General features: G+C 42.4%; 1 protein-coding gene across 3 annotated transcripts in view; it reads left to right on the top strand.

Moving 5' to 3' along the window:
- Window positions 1-22,220, top strand: part of HOPX (HOP homeobox) — a 31,705-nt gene that overhangs the window by 7,237 nt on the left and 2,248 nt on the right. The window contains exons 1-2 of one of the 3 annotated variants that reach the window (XM_079919165.1): window positions 16,304-16,619; window positions 16,814-16,970. In XM_079919165.1, the coding sequence (XP_079775291.1) occupies window positions 16,827-16,970 (144 nt within the window). In that variant the 5' untranslated portion in view covers window positions 16,304-16,619; window positions 16,814-16,826. Of the gene's footprint in view, window positions 1-16,303; window positions 16,620-16,662; window positions 16,971-22,220 lie in introns of those variants that run through there. The other 2 variants (XM_079919166.1, XM_079919167.1) reach the window with 2 other exon arrangements.

Genomic DNA, 22,220 nt, shown 5'->3' with positions numbered 1-22,220 from the left:
ATATATATAGTAACTTTGCTACTTATATACACTATTGGCTTATCTAATCCTCTAGTGTTGGGCATTTCTTCTGCCTCCAGTTCTCACCAATGATGCCATAATGAATACACTCGCACGTATACTCAACCACCCTTTAGATCTGGTTGGTGGGAGATGGGAAGGGAGAGGTGTGGGCTAGATGGCCTACGCTTTCTTTAAGCAATATGGAATATTGAACTGTCCATAAGAAATGGAGACGCGTGATATCATAAGTTCTAGTCTAGTATTTCAAACATTTAGGAGCTTCTCTGTGTTCCTTTACTAAGACTTTAAAAAGTGACCGAAATAATTTTCTGGAACTTAAAGAGTGTGATCGTCAGCAATCTCTCCTTCTCAATGTCATCTTCTTAAACTTGGCTGGTCAGTTTTAGAAGCATTTAATTTCTCCGTATTGGTGACTGATTACTGGACAAAGTGAATGAAATGTTCTAAGAAATCTTTTTAGGCATAAGTTTGATGAAGTTTCTACAATGTTTTGCTACACTAATGGTTGCAAAACCGAATGTTATTAGTTGCCCAACATTATATCCTGAATCACTGGGAAAGCTGGATTAGGACCTTAATAATGGTATTTTGTATCTATATACTGTTTATAATTTATAATGCTATTCATAAACTTAATCCATCTCACTGAATCCTACTACAACCCTGTGGTTGTAGGATAACAGCTTCAGTTATAGATGAAGAAATGGAGATTCAAAGCAATTAAGTGAGTTGTCCACAGTCACTTGGGGATTTAAGTGCTACTGCTGGAAGGAGAGTGTGGGTCTTTTGAGGCTCCATCCAGCCTCTTTCTGCAACATTATGTCTGATGCTCAGAGAAAGGATCTACTGTAGGTTCAGAGCTAGCTTTCTGGTGTTATCTGTCCTTTTCGATTATTTTGTGATGTTAATGATTAGGCTGGAGCAGCACACCCTCTGTTTATCCCATTAGTTGAACACCTGTTCATAAAAACCACTCAATGGGGGAAAGAATAAGGTCCATATAACTGAGTATCATGGCAACAAGCAGCATGCATGGCTGGACTTTGGCATAACTTGGAGCTCTACAAAGAACCAGCTGTGTGTTATTTTATCCATTACTCAAAGTACAGTCATAAAATAAGAATGGTAGTTGGACCATAAAAAATAATAACTGATTCAAGTGTATTTGTGCAAAGAGAGAATTCCATTCTATCAAAGAGTCTTTTCTGCAAATGCACAAACAACCCGAGGAAGTTATGCCTGCTTGCATTGGGCAGGTTTCAAAGGCCTATGAGCGGGCACCCTAAACATCTACCGATCATGCATGTGCCATCCCATGAAGGTCCCCAACTACTGTTCCTTACTCAGTAATTAGGGTTCAAGCAAAAATATTGTAGAACCCAGAATACATTTTCAAAAACAATAAATCGTGATGACATGTCCCCAGAATTACAAATGAACAGCCCTTTTCAGAGTCAGGCACTGGAATGAGAACATTTTCAGAAAGAAACTAATTTTTTAACATTCTAAAGTGACTGAATTGTCATAGAGAAATACGACAATTCTATTTGATTCTCAATTATCTACGTGTGGCTTATAGGGACTAAATTTTTAAAATATCAGACTGATTTCCATCATCAGCATTTAAGTTTTTGAGCATCCCTCCTTTTCTATGCAACAAACACACATGCCTCCCTAATGACTTAATTAATATAATTAATGTTCTACTAAATAAAACATAATTAGGAAGCTAAATGGGTCACACAAAAATTAATAACATACTCTAAAACATAAAAAGAATATTTATCTGCCATTTTGACTTATTTGTGCCATTTTTCTTCTCCACAAACTCTTTAGAAATTTGATCTTTTTGTTACTTGCATCTAGGTTTAGCGGTGCAAATTTCCCTTTATGTTTAATGGTTTTCTTTAGAAATATTGAGACACCCCCCCCCAATAACAGAACTCTGTCTAATTTCTTGGTGTATTAGGGAATCAGAGATTTTCAAAGAGGAGAGCTGATGATTCAATTTACTTCACAAGTCTCATGCTTCCTGTGTTATCTGGTTTGAAAAGCCCTGGCTCTGCACCATGGAAATCTCTAGTACAAGCCAGTTTTGTTCCTTTGTTTATACTTGATCATAGGACCAAACTCTGTTTGATATGTAATGGGTATTCACACTTACTAAGCATTAGCACAACTATACTAACAATACCCAAAGCAGGCAGAAGCCCAAGCATTATTCACCCTACCAGATAAATTTCTGTTCTATGTATTCAAACTGCAATAAAAATGAAAGGTCAGGAAGTTTGAAGCTATGGTATATCCTCTTATCTTTAACCACAGAGCTGCAACAAGTATGCTTTCTTAAGAGCAAAAAGCAGCCTCCTGTTCATTACTTTGGGTAGGTGTATGTGGTTCTGTCCTCTAAGATCCTAGTAGACCTGCATCTTACTAACAGCAGCTCAGATGCCTAAATTCAACAGGTGCATTTTTACTCTCCCACACCTAAGTGAAAAATTTAACCTTTTACATATAATAAGGGGACCAGATATCTAAGTTTGCCTGGGACATTTCTGATGTAGGCCTGTTGTTCTGATGTAATTATTCACAGCACCCCTTTTACAATTAAGTGTCCTCACTTAAGTGATGACAAATTATATGTCATGTTAATTTAACAGAAAGGCTGAATATTAAAAAGCACCTTGGTTCAAAATATTTCATGGGCCCCTCAGTTGTTCTTTGAAGTGGAAACTAGGCACAAAGTGTTCAGCAAATCAGAGACATAGGCTAAAAGAGGCCACTATACTCCCCTTGCTCAGGTCAATGACATCAGTAAACTGTTGATGAAGAATAACATGATGATTTGAAACCCAGACCATTCTGATCATCAGAATATTAAAAAAGAAATGATCTCACAGGTCATGTGGCCCAATAGCTTCACTTTTCTGGCTGAAGAAATAATCATAACAGTTCTAGAAATGTGTATGTTTTTTACAGTTTTCTAAATTGTTTCATGAGAATAATAATCTCACTGGTTCACAACTGGAGTAAATAGGCAAGGAAGGAAGTTTTTAGTCACATTTTACAGAGAAGAAAACTAAGCTGCAAATAAGTAAAAAACAAACAAACCATGGATTGGTTCAAGATGGCGGAGTAGAAGGACATGCTCTCACTCCCTCTTTTGAGAACACCGGAATCACAACTAACTACTGACAACAATCATCGACAGAAAGACACTGGAACTCACCAAAAAAGATACCCCACATGCAAAGACAAAGGAGAAGCCACAATGAGACGGTAGGAGGGGCACCATCACAATAAAATCAAATCCCATAACTGCTGGGTGGGTGACTCACACACTGGAGAACAGTCATACCACAGAAGTCTACCCACTGGAGTGAAGGTTCTGAGTCCCCCTCAGGCTTCCCAACCTGGGGGTCTGGCAACAGGAGGAGGAATTCCTAGAGAACCAGACTTTGAAAGCTAGCAGGATTTGATGATAGCAGGACTTTGGCAGGACTGGGGGAAACAGAGACTCCACTCTTGGAGGGCACACTCAAAGCAGTGTGTGCATCAGGTGAATTCTATGAAACATTTAGAGAAGAGCTAACAGCCATCCTTCTCAAACTCTTCCAAAAAATTGCAGAGGAAGGAACACTCCCAAACTCATTCTATGAGGCCACCATCACCCTGAAAGCAAAACCAGACAAAGATACTACAATAAAAAGAAAATTACAGACCAATATCACTGATTAATATAGATGCAAAAATCCTCAACAAAATACTAGCAAACAGAATCCAACAACACATTAAAAGGATCATACACCATGATCAAGTGGGATTTATCCCAGGGATGCAAGGATTCTTCAATATATGGAAATCAATCAATGTGATACACCATATTAACAAACTGAAGGAGAAAAACCATATGATAATCTCAACAGATGCAGAAAAAGCTTTTGACAAAATTCAACAGCCATTTATGATAAAAACTCTCCAGAAAGTGGGCATAGAGGGAACCTACCTCAACCTAATAAAGGCCATATATGACAAACCCACAGCAAACATCATTCTCAATGGTGAAAAACTGAAAGCATTTCCTCTAAGATCAGAACAAGACAAGGATGTCCACTCTCACCACTATTATTCAACATAGTTTTGGAAGTCCTAGCCACAGCAATCAGAGAAGAAAAAGAAATAAAAGTAATACAAATTGGAAAACAAGAAGTAAACCTGTCACTGTTTGCAGATGACATGATACTATACATAGCGAATGGTAAAGATGCCACCAGAAAACTACTAGAGCTAATCGATGAATTTGGTGAAGTTGCAGGGTACAAAATTAATGCACAGTAATCTCTTGCATTCCTATACACTAATGATGAAAAATCTGAAAGAGAAATTAAGGAAACACTCCCATTTACCATCGCAACAAAAAGAATAAAATACCGAGGAATAAACCTACCTAGGAGACAAAAGACCTGTATGCAGAAAACTATAAGACACTGATGAAAGAAATTAAAGATGATACCAACAGATGGAGAGATATACCATGTTCTTGGATTGGAAGAAACAATATTGTGAAAATGACTATACTACCCAGAGCAATCTACAGATTCAGTGCAATCCCTATCAAATTACCAATGGCATTTTTTTACAGAACTAGGACAAAAAAATCTTAAAATTTAGATGGAGACACAAAAGACCCCAAATAGCCAAAGCAGTCTTGAGGGAAAAAAACGGAGCTGGAAGAATCAGACTCCCTGACTTCAGACTATACTACAAAGGTACAGTAATAAGACAGTATGGTACTGGCACAAAAACAGAAATATAGATCAATGCAACAGGATAGAAAGCCCAGAGATAAACTCATGCACCTATTGTCAACTAATCTATGGCAAAGGAGGCAGGGATATACAATGGAGAAAAGACAGCCTCTTCAATAAGTGGTGCTGGGAAAACTGGACAGCTACATGTAAAAGAATGAAATTAGAACACTCCATAACACCATACACAAAAATAAACTCAAAATGGATTAGAAACCTAAATGTAAGACCAGGCACTATAAAACTCTTAGAGGAAAACAGAGGAAGAACACTCTTTGACATAAATCACAGCAAGATCTTTTTTGATCCTCCTCCTTGAGTAATGGAAATAAAAACAAAAATAAACACATGGGACCTAATGAAACTTCAAAGCTTTTGCACAGCAAAGGAAACCATAAACAAGACCAAAAGACAACCCTCAGAATGGGGGAAAATATTTGCAATGAATCATAGGACAAAGGATTAATCTCCAAAATATATAAACAGTTCATGCAGCTCAATATTAAAATAAACAAACAACCCAATCCCAAAATGGGCCGAAGACCTAGACATTTCTCCAAAGAAGACATACAGATGGCCAAGAAGCACCTGAAAAGCTGCTCAACATCACTAATTATTAGAGACATGCAAATCAAACTACAGTGAGGGATCACTTCACACCAGTTAGAATGGGCATCGTCAGAAAATCTACAAACAACAATGGCTGGAGAGGGTGTGGAGAAAAGGGAACCCTCTTGCACTGTTGGTGGGAATGTAAATTGATACAACCACTATGGAGAACAGTATGGAGGTTCCTTAAAAACTAAAAATAGAATTACCATATGACCCAGCAATCCCAGTACTGGGCATATACCCAGAGAAAACCATAATTCAAAAAGACACATGCACCCCAATGTTCACTGCAGCACTATTTACAATAGCCAGGACATGGAAGCAACCTAAATGCCTGTCGACAGATGAGTGGATAAAGAAGTCATGGTACATATATACAATGGAATATTACTCAGCCATAAAAAGGAACGAAACTGGGTCAGTTGTAGAGACGTGGATACATCTAGAGACTGTCATACAGAGTGAAGTAAGTCGGAAAGAGAAAAAGAAATGTCGTATTTTTTTTTTTTTTTTTTTTGCGGTACGCGGGCCTCTCACTGTTGTGACCTTTCCCGTTGCGGAGCACAGGCTCCGGATGCGCAGGCTCAGCGGCCATGGCTCACGGGCCCAGACGCTCCACGGCACGTGGGATCTTCCCGGACCAGGGCACGAACCCGTGTCCCCTGCATCGGCAGGCGGACTCTCAACCACTGTGTCACCAGGGAAGCCCACAAATGTCGTATATTAACGCATATATGTGGAACTTAGAAAATGGTACAGATGAACCGGTTTGCAGAGCAGAAATTGAGACACAGGAGTAGAGAGGAAACGTATGGACACCAAGGGGGGAAAGTGGCGGGGTGGTGGTGGTGGTGGTGTGATGAATTGGGAGATTGGGATTGACATATATACACTGATGTGTATAAAATGGATGACTAAGAAGAAAAAATAAGTAAATAAAAAATAAACATAGGGCTTCCCTGGTGACACAGTGGTTGAGAGTCTGCCTGCCGATGCAGGGGACACGGGTTCGTGCCCCGGTCTGGAAAGATCCCACATGCCGTGGAGCGGCTGGGCCCGTGAGCCATGGCCACTGAGCCTGCGCGTCTGGAGCCTGTGCTCCGCAACGGGAGAGGCCACAACAGTGAGAGGCCCACGTACTGCAAAAAATAAATAAATAAATAAATAAATAAAGTAGGCATTTACAGTTAGAAAAACAAAACAAACAAACAAACAAACCAAAAAAAACTACCTCAGCCAAGGTCATGTGACTATTAAGTGGAGAAGTTAAAGTTGAAATCCAGGTCTGACTCCTTTCCCAGTGCTCTTTCCATTATTCTATACCAGTGTAGTATTTTCAATCATTAATGAGTAATTTCACTCATTAATGAGTGCAGAATAGTTCCTGCATATAATTTATCTATTACAGATATACAAACATTCCCTCTGTAATTAATGCTATATACTCAAAAGAACTTTATTTCTGCTTCTCTTTCTCTTTCCACCTACATAGAGCTCTGGCCAGCAACTAAACTGTTCTTGTCTGACAGCGCCACTTAGGGGCTGGCTCAGGAAACATGAGGCACAAAATCTTTCCTACCCTCTTCTTCCTTGTTCCTTGGGTAGAAGGATGAGGAGAAGACCATGCAAAGTAACCTCTGGCTTTTTCTTTATCGTTCACCATTCACATCATTAATCATATCTTAGACGACCTACTTTTCACATCAATACTTCTCAGCATTCCCCTTCTTTCCTTCTTCCTCGTTCCACCTCCTTATTTCATCTATGACACACAAAAACTACAGCTCTAATTATTATGCCTTTATATCAAGATAAAGAAAAGTCATACTTCTTGAAGTGAAAAGAAAGTTCAATCAACATGCATTCAATAAGTATTCACTGAACACCCAACAATGTGTCAGGGACTATTGTGTATACTTGGCATATATCGTAGTCGTGCTATAAACCTCTAATATTCTCAAAAGCTCCCTGAAAACCCCTTTAGTATCTGCACCAAAACCTCACCTCTCTAAGTCAAATTTTAATTATTGGGTTGGCCAATAAGTTTGTTTGGTTTTAAGTAAAAATAAAAGACCCATTTTTCATTTTCACCAAGAACTTTATTGAACAACATATTCATTAACCGAACAAACTTTTTGGCCAACCCAATAAAACTGCTTTTTCTTAAGCATTACTTTCAAAATAAAGAAACAATTTCTTATTAAATTTCACTAGGATATTTCATCAGGATTATTTTCTACTTTTTACCAGTTATGAATACATAGCATTTCAGTTACACTCCCTTTTGTGGGTTAGCCTGGGATTCTATCTACAATTTACAGTGTTCTTTCTAAAGAAAAGATTTTCTGAATTCGTAACAATCAGGTGGAGATAGACCTTTGGAAAAGCGACCTGTTTACAAGATGGAGATCTCCTCTAAGGAGATTGTGGAAATGGGATTGCTCTCTTTCATTTGCCCACTTATTTCTAAGAAGGTAGACTAAACGCTCCACTTATTTCACAGAAGAAGTCACAGAAGGTTTTATTATTGGCTTTCATCATTTTTCCATGTTTCCACATACAAATCTTTGGATTAGAACATGAGCTGGGTTATCAGTGAAAATAACTCAGTGTGCATGCAAAGAATTTTATATCCAGGGTTAATTAATGATTAATTCACTGCTGGAAATCAGTCACGGACACCCTCCCTTCCAATAGCTTTTCATAATATCTTGCTATTTTCTGTAAGCGGCTGTAAAAAGACTAAACCACTGATGGATTTGTCACAACAATAGTTTTAGGAGGTTCCCCAATCAAGTCAACAAAACTTTGTACATGTAGGGATTAAAACAGCAGCAACAGTCACTAAGCTCCAGCTGGTCTGGTCGAAGCCAACTCTTCTATTCCATTCTGGCAGATGCTGTAACTTTTTCTCATTTGTGTACTGTATTATTCACATAATGTCATCTTTCACTTACATCTGTACCAATTAAAGAAGAGCATGTGGGGAAAAGAAAGCCAGCCTGGCTGGTGGTGCTGGTGGTATTAACTGAAATCTCTAGCTAATCCATTTAGCTGGGTCAGAGCCACGTCTGGTCACCAAGGTTGAGAATCGTGTCACAGGGAGGGAAGCTCTGCTCCCAGACTAGCCCTGCCCCACAAGGAAGCCGGAGCAGACAGAGGACACTGCCTGACTCCTGTCCCAGGTGCACCACTCAGTTTTACTGCCCCTTTCCCACTACCACCCATCAAGGCTCTTCTGTCTACATAGCTACTTGGTACACAGAGGAAATGCAGTGTAGTAGTTAAGAACATGGATGCAGAAGTTAGACTTTCTAATGCCTTTCTAATGGGTTTTAATGCCCGCTCTGCCACTCACTTGATTTGTGATCTGGGGCAAGTTATATACATCTCCTTGGGGAAGGTATATGTTTCCATCAGTTTACACATGCGTAAAATGGAGACAATAAGCGTGCCTAACACATAGTGTTACTGTTCCTCTAACGATTAAATGAGTTAATATGTCTAAGACATTTAGGATTGTTCCTGGCACACAGCAATTAAAAAATATATGTTGTTATTATTATAACAGGTGAGGTTTCTGTATCTGATTCAAAAGTAGGAATCAGCTCTGTGTTATTTGAGGCAGTGAGGACCAGAGGGTATTAGGAGGCAAGAATGTTATTTTTCCCAATGTTATGTTTTGGTTTTGAACATGGCAGTTCCTGGTTGTTGAAAACACAGAGCACCGTCTTCCAAACTTTTGTCCTAAATCAAGTCATGCCAGATGCCACTGGTTACATTCAGTTCAACAGTCATACAATGAGCACCTATTAAGTGGTGGAACTCTTAATGAATGCTGGAGAGATGGAAACGTATAAGAGATGACACATCTACCACAGGAGAGCACATAATTTGGTAGGGAAGACAAGCCCATGAACAAATTATTTCAGAACAATTAGGTCATTATTCTCATAGGCCAAGATGGCCTCAAAAAATCTACTCACCAATTCATAGAATAATTGTTCCTGCTTATTATTAACTTCCTCACTACTCATCTTCTGTCCTAGTGATGCTTCCTCAGTAGTAGATGAGAGGAAAGAATAAGTTAGGGAGTGGTGGTGAGGAGTGAGCAAAGAAACAAATATTTTAGTGAAAATGTCAACAACTAAGTTCAAATCAACGTACAATGTGTAGAATTTTGCTAATGAGAAAACCTGCCACCCCCATGTGTTAGGCTTGAGACGCTCCATCCAGAGACACATCTTTCAATGAAGCAGTATATACAGCATTTGATTTTTTAAAAAACGGTTCTGATTTCAACCATTGTACGTTACTGTTCCAGAAAGAGTGAAACTTACAAACGATTCTTACCAGTTTGCCACCCAGAAGACGCCCTACTGAACTCCTTGCTCATGGTCATTTAAAGAACAATAGTATCAGTATCTTCCACAAGCAAGCACTTTACAGTTTAGAAACACTTTCCCTACAATGATATCAGATGAACTTTACAACAGAGCTGTGAGCTAGACTCAGGTATTATTATTATACCCCTCTTCGCATGAAAGAAATGGAGGCTCAGCAAAGTGATATTTCAAAGGATTAGTATTCAGGATTTCTAATTATTTGACCTTTTTACTACATTAACTCAAATTCCATCTTACTCTTAATTCTGCTGGGTTTCCTGAAACCGAGGGGCTCCTAAGCCAAGAGGAAAGCAAGTCTAAAGAGGAGGACCTGGAAAGTACTAAGCTGAATTGGCAATTACACAGAGCACATATAAAAGCGCATGTCAGATATGCAAAACTTAAAAGAAGGCAGCACTTCATATTTTTAAGCCTTGACTTAACTACTAAGAGATATGCAACCTCCGAGCAGGGCTGAAACACTGAAAACCAAATCTGATGACACCTGTGCCTGACAAAACTTGGGGAATGAGACGTACTTGGGATGGTGTGGTCACTGGCGACCAGTTGGAATGGCATGAATTCAAGCACTAGTTGGCATCTCAGTCTTCCTGCCCCATGGAGTCAAGTGCAGCATGTTCTGGGAGAACAGCGTGCTTGTCATTGTGAGATGGCGGGTGGTTCTGTGTGTGCCCGTAGCTGTTACACTGGGTCAAAAGTTAGGAGCTCAGATCTTACCAAACTTGAACAAATTCCCCCAGTGTATCTGCACCTCAAAATGTGGAGTCAGAACAAAACTTGAAAGGGGCGATCCCTTTCTCTCTGTTGCCTTGGTGTCAAGTAGATACTAGGGCTTTCCCAGGAGATGTGAGGAGGTCTACAAGAGTGCTGGGCTGTGGCAGCCGCTAAGGGAATGAGGCTGGAGACCCCACAGTTGGTCAGCAATGGCCTGGCTGCCCCAGCCCCAGTTATTCACTAAACTGACAGACTATGACTAAAATTAGAGCTCAAAGATCCAAGTAGGGGATTCAGTGATATCTTAGAATTTCTGACATCAAGAGAGTATAAGGAGACTACATTTTGGAAGTAGGCATCAATCTTGATGCTCATGACATCAAGAGCTGCCTTTACAGCTGTGGCCAGAATCAAAGAATTCAGAGTCTTTCTTTGATGCTGTAGGTAAGTTAGTTAACCTTTCTCCACCACAAAACAGGACTAATTCCATTCTGATTTCTAAGAGACGACTGAGAGTGAAACTGGAAGAACGAATGGCGACCTGCTTTTGAACTAGAACTCAGCACCCGCATGATCATGGTATTGCAGTTCAAACACTGAGCACATTATTTGACTTCACATTTTTATATCCTATTTTAAGCCCACAGCCAAATAATCTCTCTCTTTTACACTTCCTATCTATCCCTACATCCTTTCTTCTTCCTTATTCAGTCATTTTAAATCCATCTCTGTGGTTTTCATCTGGAGACTTTGATTTTTGCTTTAAGGGCGGGGGACAATAAATTGATATGGTTATGCAGTTTTTAAGTGCAGAGTCAAGTCCTGATCCCAGGAGATCTGTAGAAGGGAAGATAGTAACATCTTTAGCATTATACAGACAAAAGATCTGCTGTAATTAGTTTTCCATATATCTTCCGTATGGCTCTTGGTGACCAGTGGAGATAACAAGCTAGCCTGGAGACAGAGTCTAAACCCTCCAAAAACACCTCAAATCTCCTTCTGGGCTGGAACAGGAAATACGTTTTTAGAGTAAATAGTAAACATGTGGAACCTTTTAGCCTCAAGAAGTTAATCAGGATGGAAACATAAATAGCTTCAAGTAGCTTTAAATATTATTCATGGACAAAAAGAATACATAACAATTTTGGGAAAAAATTCAGAAGTTTGACAATCCAAGCATTGATGAGAATGTAGAGCAAAGGAAATGCTATATACTGCTGATAGGAGTACAGTTTTGTTCAACAATTTTGGAAAAGAAGTTGGTATAATGTTGTAAAGCTACTAGTCACATACGTTATGACCAGTTCCACTCCTAGAGAAGCCTTCCTAGATGTGCTTCAGAGGATATATACAAAAATGTTCAGAGAAAATTGTTCATAATAGCAAAACACTGGAAACAACCCAAATATCCACCAACAGGAAAAGACATAAATACATTGCAGTATATTCACTAAACGGAAATAGCACAGAATATGAATGAAGTTCTCTGCATGCTGAGATATGAATGAATCTTGGAAACATGTTGATGAACAAAGCAATAACAAAAGAATTACATATAGTATGATGTTTTTATGTATCTCAAAAATACAAAAACTAAAATAAAAGGTCTTTTAGGAATCCATACATATGTGATGGAACTAATCTAAAAAAGGAATAATTTTTTAAGAAAAAAATTTTCATTTCTAATTTCAGGGTAGTAAATGTGAAAAAACAGAACAATAAAAGAAGAAAAATTTTAGGTCATCTGTAGTCTCACTGTGTAGATATAAACACTGTTAACATTTTGTTGTATTTTCCTCCAGTTTTTTTAATATGTAAAACTGGAATCAATAGACCATTAAAAAATGTTTTTTCCTATTTAAATTTGGAATCTTGTTTCTCTGAAGACAGCGATGATACTATGTGTATATGGTGCATTCATAATCTAATGTTCAGCTTTAAGTTGTATTATATAAATTGTCTATATAAACCATAACTTAAACTTTAGCATTACCCTCACTGGAAAATTTAAGAATTTAGAGGACAATCATTTGTCAAGGTTGACAAATCTCTTCCACTGTAATTTTTGGCTTCTAACTCAATTATGAAAATTTGTATGACAAGGTGGAAGGAATTTTTCTTTTGATGACCTGCTTTCTTAAACTCTGATCTCAACAAAAGAATGGGTTTTTCTGAAAAAAAATTTAAAGAGTTTTATATTATTTCTGAATTTTTGAAGGCGTGGGGAAATTTCTCTTAATAATTCATAATTTTAAAGACAATTTCCACATTCCTGACCATACATACAAAAGGTAAATAGCATAACGTCTAAATTTCCTCTCCAATGTATATTTTTAAAAGCTTATTCTTTTAAAACTACCTCAACATACTGTCTACTCAAGCGTTGAGACGATATACAGCATCAGAGTTAGAAGATATTTTAAAGCATCTTAACGGTATAAGGTATAAGAAGCTCTAAACATTTACAGTGGATTTTAATGATTAAGTTGCAAACTCTTGTGAGAGCTGAGATACTTTTTGTGTCTCTCCCATGCTGGATTCCTACAATGTGGTTTTGGTTCAGGAGGTCAGCAGTGTGCCTGCACATTTCTGCAGGTGATTCTGAGGCCCAGCCAGGCATGAGAACTATCCTAAGCTTAAGGATATTAACCACCAGGTTCATAAGTAAAGAACAAACAAAAACAAAAAAATCCTTTCTTTGAAAACCAGCCTTGTTGTTAACCCGGGGAAGCAGATCGATATTCCACTCCCATTTGTCCATTTCTGAGAAACACTGACAGCTTGCATGATCCCCCCTCAAACCCCATGCAGAGTAGTTCAGTGAGTGACGAGTGAGGAAACTCTATCCACTTCCAAAGACCCACCGCTTCTCTCGGGGAAATGGTGGTATATTATTTTTCTCACTTAAGAAAACACAGAATACTTCAAGAGCCCACTGCTTCCAGAAAGTCCACCGTGAGCATAAAGGAGATTCAGGCTAAAGTAAATTGGGAGACAACACTACAGCATGATCCATCTGCTTTCTTTGCTTTTGGTCAGCTCACCATGGGATTGTTTATGAGGAGTATCTGCCACTGATAATCTTCTTCTCGCGGTTTAGAATTAGCGGCATTACAAAGAGGTCAGAATGGCTGGGTAGGGGAGGAGAAGATGGTAAATGTGACCCTAAAGAGAGTTCTGCAGGTTCCAGTTTGTAGCACTCTCCATGAGCTGGTTCATATAGGTAGATACTTTTAAAATAAATGACTACAGGATTAGGGGACAAAGGTAAAGCTGTCTTATTGGCACGCATTGTTTACCCAGGCATTGGAATTTAGAAAAAAGCCAGCAGTTTTCATCTAATCTCTTGAAAAGGTTTATGCATTGTCTTCCCCCAATCACAAAAGAAAACACAACCACAGGACAAATTACTCTTTGAATGTTTCATATGAATAACTACAGCAACAATAGAACTTGTGCTCAGATTAAAGTTTAAGAAGCTTTAAAATATTTCTAGTTCTTTTCATCTGACATTGTTTAGACTACCTTCAGAGATACTTTTCAACAGTTTCCTTACTGGAAAGAGTTGAGAAGTTTTATAAGGCCAAGGTTACTAGGGTGATTTGATTTATAAGTTTCCTTTGAAAGAAAGAGAGGGAGGGAAGAAATGGAGAAGCAGCAGCAAACACATGTCAACCAAAGAGGGCTGAAATAACAGAGACTGAGTTTTGTGGAGAAATGACAGGCAGATATCTCTGTCGTGGTTAGATCTTCCATCCTCATTTCTAGAAGTCAAGTTTGTTTGTTTAGTGTACCTTAGAGAAGTAGGTACTTTCAAATTGTCCTTCCACAAGTCTCCTTAGCAGCCAACCAAGTCCAATGGCCCTCAGCCAACTAACCCAAGGAGTACTTTAAAGTCAAGTGGACCTATCCATGAAACCTCGTACAAAGTCCTGTTAACAGAGAGCCGCAAAAATGTAAGAGAAGATGCACCTGATTAAATGTAAGAACATGAGTCACCCATGGATTATATAATAGCAATTAAAAAACCAAAAGAGGGAAAGAAGTACATGTAGAACAGTCCTTGAATCTGAGTCCAGTTTAGAAATCTGTACCTTTGATGAACACTTCTGAAGGACGGGGGAGTCTACAAAGCAGCAGCAAAAATTTTCCTGGAAGAGCCAGCATAACTGTGTAACTGGAATTAGACGGAACCTTTCTAGGGCAAGGAATTAAATCGGAGGCAGCAGTTTCCCCTCTCCTCTGTTTTTTCAGGCAAAATGTGCAGTGGTGGGTGGTTCCAGTGGGCAGCTTTGGCTGGAATTGGTGTCCTACGAGGGCAGTCAAAGCCCATTCAAAACAGCAACAAGCCCTGCCTGCATTTACACGGTTGCCCTCCTGATTTTTTTCTGCCAAACTAAAGACAGAATGGCCCGCTGAGAAGGGTCTAGAAGAGCACAGGACTGAAACTGAAGCCAAGGCTTTCCATTCTAGGTTGCTGGTCACCAAGGTTCTTTCCAGCTCTGAAGTTCTGTGTCAGAGAAAGGGGGAGATGGTGCCAACAGAAGAAGAGGCATTTACCACCTGGCTTGACCCCGTCCTTCCTCAGCACTGTGACAGGAATCACTGGGACAGATTAAGCGGGGGAGCACAGAACTCCCTAAAATCATGACGATTTCACTATGACCTGATAACTGGCTTAAGCCCAGAATCCCTCACAGTAGAATGGCTTCTTGTCTCACTGAGAAGCCTCTTCAGGTGACCAAGAGGAGAGGGAAAGACATTTATTCAGGGAGCCCAGGATGCAGGTCCTGGTTGAGAAGGTTGCCACAGCATCGGGGACATTATGCAGGCAGATCAGTGGAGTATGGCTCATCCCCAGGCACAGACCACAGCAAAACCTACTCAGGATTGTGCTGGACGATTGTGCAATTGTTTGTTAAAACAACAAACCAACGGGATTCCCATGCTTGTCTTTTACTGTCAGCAATGGCAAGTGCTGACCTGTCTGTCTCAAGTGCTCAGCCAGGAACTTGAAGACAGACTCTAACTTCTATAGTTAGAAGTTAGAGTCTAACTTCCTATACCTCAATACATCTAAGATTGGGGGGAGGGGAGGGGTGCACATCTGCCGTTTTTTGGTCCCATTTCAGAGGCTACTTAGGTATAAGAGATGTAGCAGGAAGTCATGTTGCCCCCGATCTGCTAGAGTAACATTTGGCTCTAAAGTAAGGAAATACAAGAGACCTTGAAGCTGGTAACCGACCAATTCTCTTGACTTTACAGTTAATTTTAACACAATTAGAGGGGATGTCTGATTTCAAAGACAGCTGCTGTAGATCCTCCTCAGTTGGGTTTTGGCTCTATCTTGGAAGGCCTCATCTAGGGAGGAACATAGCGCAGTGGACTCTGGTGGGCCCTGTGGAACAATGTCCAGGCCACGCTGGGAAGTGAACAGCCGGGTTGACTGGAGGCCTCTGACTCATGGCTTTAGTTAGAAAAATCGGGGGTGAAGGGAAGGAGAAGGAGGTCGCAGATCGTAGAGTGACTCACACAAGCCCTCAGGTGGAACTTTCTCCTTACGCTGTTCCCGGCCTTAGGAACTGCAGGGGTAAATCACTGCGGACCTACCTTCACCTCTGTAAAAGGAAGAGATTAAAAGCGCCCCCCGAGTTCCCCAACTTTGAGAAGTAACTTCTGTCCTGTGGGTCATTTCCCTGAAGGAGGTGTAGGGGTGTGCAGCCCTCCCTGGCGAGGGCTGCAAAGTGCTAAACTACTTTAGAGGCGGCAGGGCGCGCACGGGTGAGGCGGCCCCGCCGCGGACTCGGGGCAGCCCAGCCACGCCATCTGTCAGGACTGTGCCCAGGGCAGCTCCTTCTCCCAGGAGGAAGCTTTGAAGACGGCTTTTCAAAATCACCGCCGCGCTTCCTCCACTCCTTCCTTAAAGGCTCACGGCCGGGAGGGCGCGGCGTCAGCTTCTTCCCACCACCCCAGACCACTGACCCCGGGGAAACTTGTAAAAATTCGGGGCAGGAGCGCAGCCCAAGGACGCGCAGCTCAGCGGCGGGACTCCTAGGTGCGCGCCCCTGGAAGGAGCCCGGGCAGGCTCCCGCAGCAGCCTGCAGCGCCGGGGACCCTAGCGCCGTGCGACCCTGGGCGGGGACAGCCCCGGGGGCTGAAGGTGCCCGGCAGCGCTCGGGATCGCCGTTCCTCCCTGCGTCCCGCCCGCCCGGGGCCTCGCTCACCCCGCCGCTTCTCCCTCTCCCGCAGCCGCGTCGGGACCATGTCTGCGGAGACCGCGAGCGGCCCCACTGAGGACCAGGTGGAGATCCTGGAGTACAACTTCAACAAGGTCAACAAGCACCCGGACCCCACCACGCTGTGCCTGATCGCGGCCGAGGCCGGCCTTTCCGAGGAGGAGACCCAGGTAAGCCCCCGCGCGCGCCCGACTCCTGCCCGCGGGGACCCGCCGCGCCCACCCTCGCCTGGGAGATCTCGAGAAGGTTGGGGGTCGCCCTTGCCCTCGGCTCCCGCTTGGCCTCCTTCCCCCGTCTCTTTCGTCGCTTCTGCCCGTACCCCGGGAGCCCAGACCTGTATCGCTCCCACAGCAGCATCCCAGCTCCCCGGCTCCACGGGCGCCAGGTCTGTCCCTCCACCCCAGCCCGGTGGCTCCCGCGGGAGCTGCTTAGAAGCCCTACGCCCACCCTCCCTTCTCCTTGCTTTTCCACTCTCCCCTACAGCACGGGATAAACGCTCTCTCCTCCCTCTGGGCTGGGAGCAGCGTCCCTTGGCCCACTTTTGTCTCGCTTTCCCGGGTTTATTTTCTCCTCTGGGCTGGAAGCGAAACCTTTAGGAGAGGTGCAGTGTGCGCCCTCTGAGCCCAGCGCCCTCAAATCTATTCTCAGAGGGAGTGTCAGAGCTGGAAGGGATCTTAGTGATCAGCTATAAATTCAGTGCTCAGGTTTGGTAAACGAGGAAACTGAGGTTTAGAGGGAGAGACTTGCCATGACGGCACAGGTCGTTAAGCATGCTCTTTGCATCACATCGCGCTGCAGCTTCCGGTTAGCTGCAGAGCTAAAATTGCACGGAGCCAGGGAGATTTGGTTCCGGTTTTTAAAAATTCCACGGCTCTAAGGTTTAGGGTCCTTTGCTGGAGTTTTCTGAGAAGGTAGACATCTGACATTACAGCTGAAGGAACAGGAAAAAGATGTCACCATAAGTGCATTGATTTATTTATCTATTTTAAAAGCTCCTCTATTACCCTGAAAATGGTTTAGGGTAGAGAATGCAACACTGCCCATGATTTTTAACCGCTAGGTACAGTAGGTGCAGTATTGGCTCCTTCAACTGACTTTTTTTTTTGTTTTTTTTAAACCCCTGTCTAAACTCTTCTATTTCCCCTTTGGTCATGGAAAGACAATTAGTTCTGCATGATGATACCACTTGGAACTCCTCTAGCACCTCTCCCATGGGAGCCCAAAGCAATTCACACCTCTACTCGCAGGTCTAAAGCAGAGACTTTCTTATTCTTCCCAACTTATAGACCAGAGCATTCAGACATTTTGTTCTCTCCTCACCATGAATCATACTTAGCTGAGGCATAAAAGCTTGTCATGGGTGCTCCAGTGAATCCTAGAACCAAGACCCCAAGATCCATTTTGGATCCCAAGCCCAAAATGAGTTTTTACTAATTAAGCCTTTGGAGAACTTGCCCATAGAAAATCCTCCCTCTCCTAGGTCAAACAGAAAGTCCAGCATATCAGTCTTTTGCAAAGGGAACAGATATCTGGCTAGCCAGAACCAGAACTTAATGGAAGGTGATGTACTGTAACCCAAGCCTAACAGCTCATGTTTCTCAGAACCCCAGCTCTCCCCAGGAGGCAGCCTGCTGAACTGTTGTCATTTACAATCCCACACTATATTTAGAAAAGAGGAGTGATCACAGAGACAGTAACTCAGCTTTAAGGCTGTGGGTTTACCATGGGCCCCGTATTAGCCTGATCCTCCCTTGGCAAGTGACTGTCATTCCCTAAAGCAGAATGGTTATGCTGGCCTTTGTAACAGATGACACGTGCCGCCTATTGCTCCAGGTACTCTCCGAGTACTAAATCATTTATTTGCCACAACAATGCTATGAGATGGGCACTCTTGGCTCCACTGTACAGAAAGTTTAAATAACTTGAAGACCACCACTGGGGAGTAGCAGCGCTGGGATCTGAACCCTGGCAGTCTGGCTCCCTGGCCCAGATGCTTAACTACCATGCTGTTTTGTCTCCACAGAAAAGGAATGGAAACAACTGGGTGGGGTGGGAGGGAAGCACTGAAAATTCAATTTATGTTCTATTTCTTCCTGAAAAAAAATCCATGCAGTAAATGACAGTCATCTCAGGCTATATTCAATCTTTCCTCAAGATTCACCTTATATGAGAGAACTGAACTGAGATCAGGTTGGGGGCAGGAAGAAAGAGAGGGCACCCTTCTATAACTGAGGTCAGCCAGTTCAGACCCCTACAGAGCAGGTTCCTCTGCCCCTTTCAGGCAGCCCTTCTCCCATCCCCCCCCCCCCCCCCATCCTCAAATGAGTAAATGGTAGACTCAGCCCTGAAGTAAGCATTCGGGGGAATGAGTCAGCCTCATAGCAGGGCTCCTGGCTTCCTTTTCCTGCCATGAAGCTAACACCTTCTTCCTCCCTGAGATTGCCATGGCTCAGCTTTCCCCTCTGTCTTCCGGCATCAACCACAGGGAAGCATCTGAGACCCAAGAGCTCAGAGACAGGCAAAATTTAGCAGTTTCAGGGAAAGAGGCTTCCTAGGTAACCCTCCGTCATCCCTTACCAGATTGGATCTCATCTTCCAACTTCCCATCGTTCCCTCCCATCCCCGTAACCCCTTCCCAACCCTCTCACCCCCATGTGACTGGTGGGTGAGAATGGTTTCCCTGTGGGGACCCTTTAAATAACTGATGGAGGCCAGGTTTGTTGGGCCTAAACATAAGCAGTGTCTGGTATGAGCACTTCCCCTGTTTCTTCTATTTGTTAGCATTGCCCTTTTCCATGAGAAAAGGTCATCAAAGCCAAAATAATATTTATTTCATATGCTTGGTCCCTTATGCCTAATACCACCCACTTCCAGAATTGGATTCATATTCATTTTCCTAGAACAAGTAACACTAGGAGAAGAAAAATAAGCATGTGATGGTCCTATGAGATAGTTAACTCAAGCTGATTCACACTGCTGATACTTTGGCAAAGGCAAGAGGGACTAAAATGCTGAAATATTCTCTGACTGGGGCCTTTGACCTCTTTATAACTGTCCCACTGTAGGACAATGTTCTTTACTGGGGGTGGTGGTGGGGGGGAGGGACACCTATAGGAACCCAGAATGAAGTGAAGGATGCTCTAATGGAAATAACTTTTTAAGGTGCATTTGCTGGGGTCCTAGAATGGGTTTTTTCTCATGACAGTAATTAGATATGTCCTATATTTAAATTAGAGAAACCTTACAGAATCTCGACCCCTGTGTCTTTCATTATTTTGAAGTCAGTGTGAGAAGGGGCTGGGAAAGGTCTTATCAGCCCCTTGGGAGGTTAGAATGATCTTCCATTTTCTATGATCACTGATTCAATCCCAGTGTAGTTGGCGTTGGTTCTTAGATTGGTTTCCAGGATTTTTATCCCCTCTTGATGTCCTGGGACTCTTCCTAGAACCCTAGTTTTAGTTGTTAGATGTCTTATCAATGGAATAAAGACCTCTAAAGGTCTCCTCCTAAAAAGAATGAAATGTTAGCTACTAGAGAAAAGGACAGGAACAATATTATTCTGCCTCACCCCTTCCCCATCCCAGTGTCTAATTATCATCTGTTCTCTCAGAGTAAATAAACCTCCATCAATGGGCAAGGCTAATGAGGGCATCCATTCATAAGCAAGCAAGGGATGAATGTCTTTCCCAGGGGATGACTGAAACAAAGAAGAGAAGGAGAGAGCCAGGTGGAAAATTAGGATTGATGTGAGTGAGATGCGATAAGATTCAGCTCTGGAGGTGAAAAAAGCAAGCAAGGTGTTTAATGACGTTTGTTGGAGAGCAACTGGTTTGCTAAATTATTATATACATGTGTGATTTAAAAAATATATATCTGTGGAAAACAGTTGAGCTTTTCTTGAACCTCCTCCCATCCCCCAATGCTACGGTGCAATTTATTAATCATTTGGATGCCAACTCACCGATTCACAGATTTGGTCATTGCTGAAGTTATTTTCAGTAACTGTATGTTAATATTTTGCTTCATTACTAGTATAAAGGTGTGGGTGGCTCTTCTGAATGAAGCCAGCTCAATCATTCTGTCTTAAAGGAATCCTGATAGAAAATGAGCCTTTCCCCCTCCAAGCTTTAATTAGTCAGTCTGTAAAACTCTGCCATTTATTCAGCTCTAGAAACTGCAAATTCTGTTCAATCAGACCTCGTAGCCTTGAAACCCCTGCAGAGCTACCTCATTAATGAAACTGGAACTATGCTGCTCTCACACCAGATTCCAGAGTTAACTAAATACACACATGGATCACAGAAGCAAATAGGCCCACCTTTAGCAGTAGAACGTTGGTTAAAGCCACCAAAGATACATGAGCTCTCTATTCTCCTTAAGGTTGGAGATCCCCAGGAGTGAACTATGGCACCCAGAGAGCAACCCCCAAAGAGAAGCCTTCCCTACGAGTAGTCTGCTGCCCTTGGCTTTAGATTACTTTTCTCTGCTGCCACCCCACAGTACAAAGGTATATAAGACAATTGATCTTGACAGGTGTTAGGCTGTCCCTTGCTGTTCAGCCAGGTGAGCATTGGTGCAGAGCCCTAGGCCGTGCTGTGGGCTCGCTCCCTTCTAGCTCTACAGACCTTGAGCCTTAGAAGCACTCCTTCCCCTGTGGTTCTCGCCCTTTCTTCTCATCTTGGGCTTATGCTGAAATGCCTTTTGACTCCCTAGATCTCCGCAGAGATGAGGTCTTCCCACGCATGGCCCTAGAGCCCACCCTGTTTGTTCAGAGGTTGAATCTGCATCTGGCTGTGCCAAGTCAGAGCCCTCTAGGTGTTTCTCACCATACCATCTCCATCAGCACATTCCAGGTCTGGCACCCATCCCACAACTGTGTTCTTTTTGCTTCCTTTCTGTCCCCTCATCTACTGACCCCTAGAACAGGTAAATTTTAGAAACACTACAAGGGACAGTAGATAGCCCCTAAGTTTACTTCTTCATTTACAGTTGAGCTGACTGGCGCTCTAACTTCCTCAAGTTCTGAGCCAGTTGGTTACAACAAGCTTCCTGTTGGCAGGGCCCAGGACTGCAGAGCCCCCAGTGGTCACCTACCCAAGCAGTATGACATGAAAACGTCTTCATTCTCAAAGTGTGCCATGATGTGTGAAAGGTTGGGAAGCACAGGAGAATAAAGCCTGGAGGTCCTGCCTTCCCACAGAGCCCTCTACTCATCCTCTCCCATGTGGATTAATGCTTGCTGCTTCTATTTCTTCACTATTGCCTCTTCAATGTTGTTGTTCAAAAATCCAGATTCCTCCTGGCCAACCTGCTTCATACCCCAGACTATTCCCCAGCATGGGTCTCCTTATCTCCACTTTGCAGAATCCCCCCGCCCTTCAGGGGTATAATAAAGGCAGATCTATACGCCTTTATATGCA

This window comes from Stenella coeruleoalba (genome assembly GCF_951394435.1).
Source record: "Stenella coeruleoalba genome assembly, chromosome: 4".
Classification (NCBI taxonomy): domain Eukaryota; kingdom Metazoa; phylum Chordata; class Mammalia; order Artiodactyla; family Delphinidae; genus Stenella; species Stenella coeruleoalba.
Note: the sequence above shows the minus strand (reverse complement) of the source record. Positions and strands in the feature narration are given on the sequence as shown.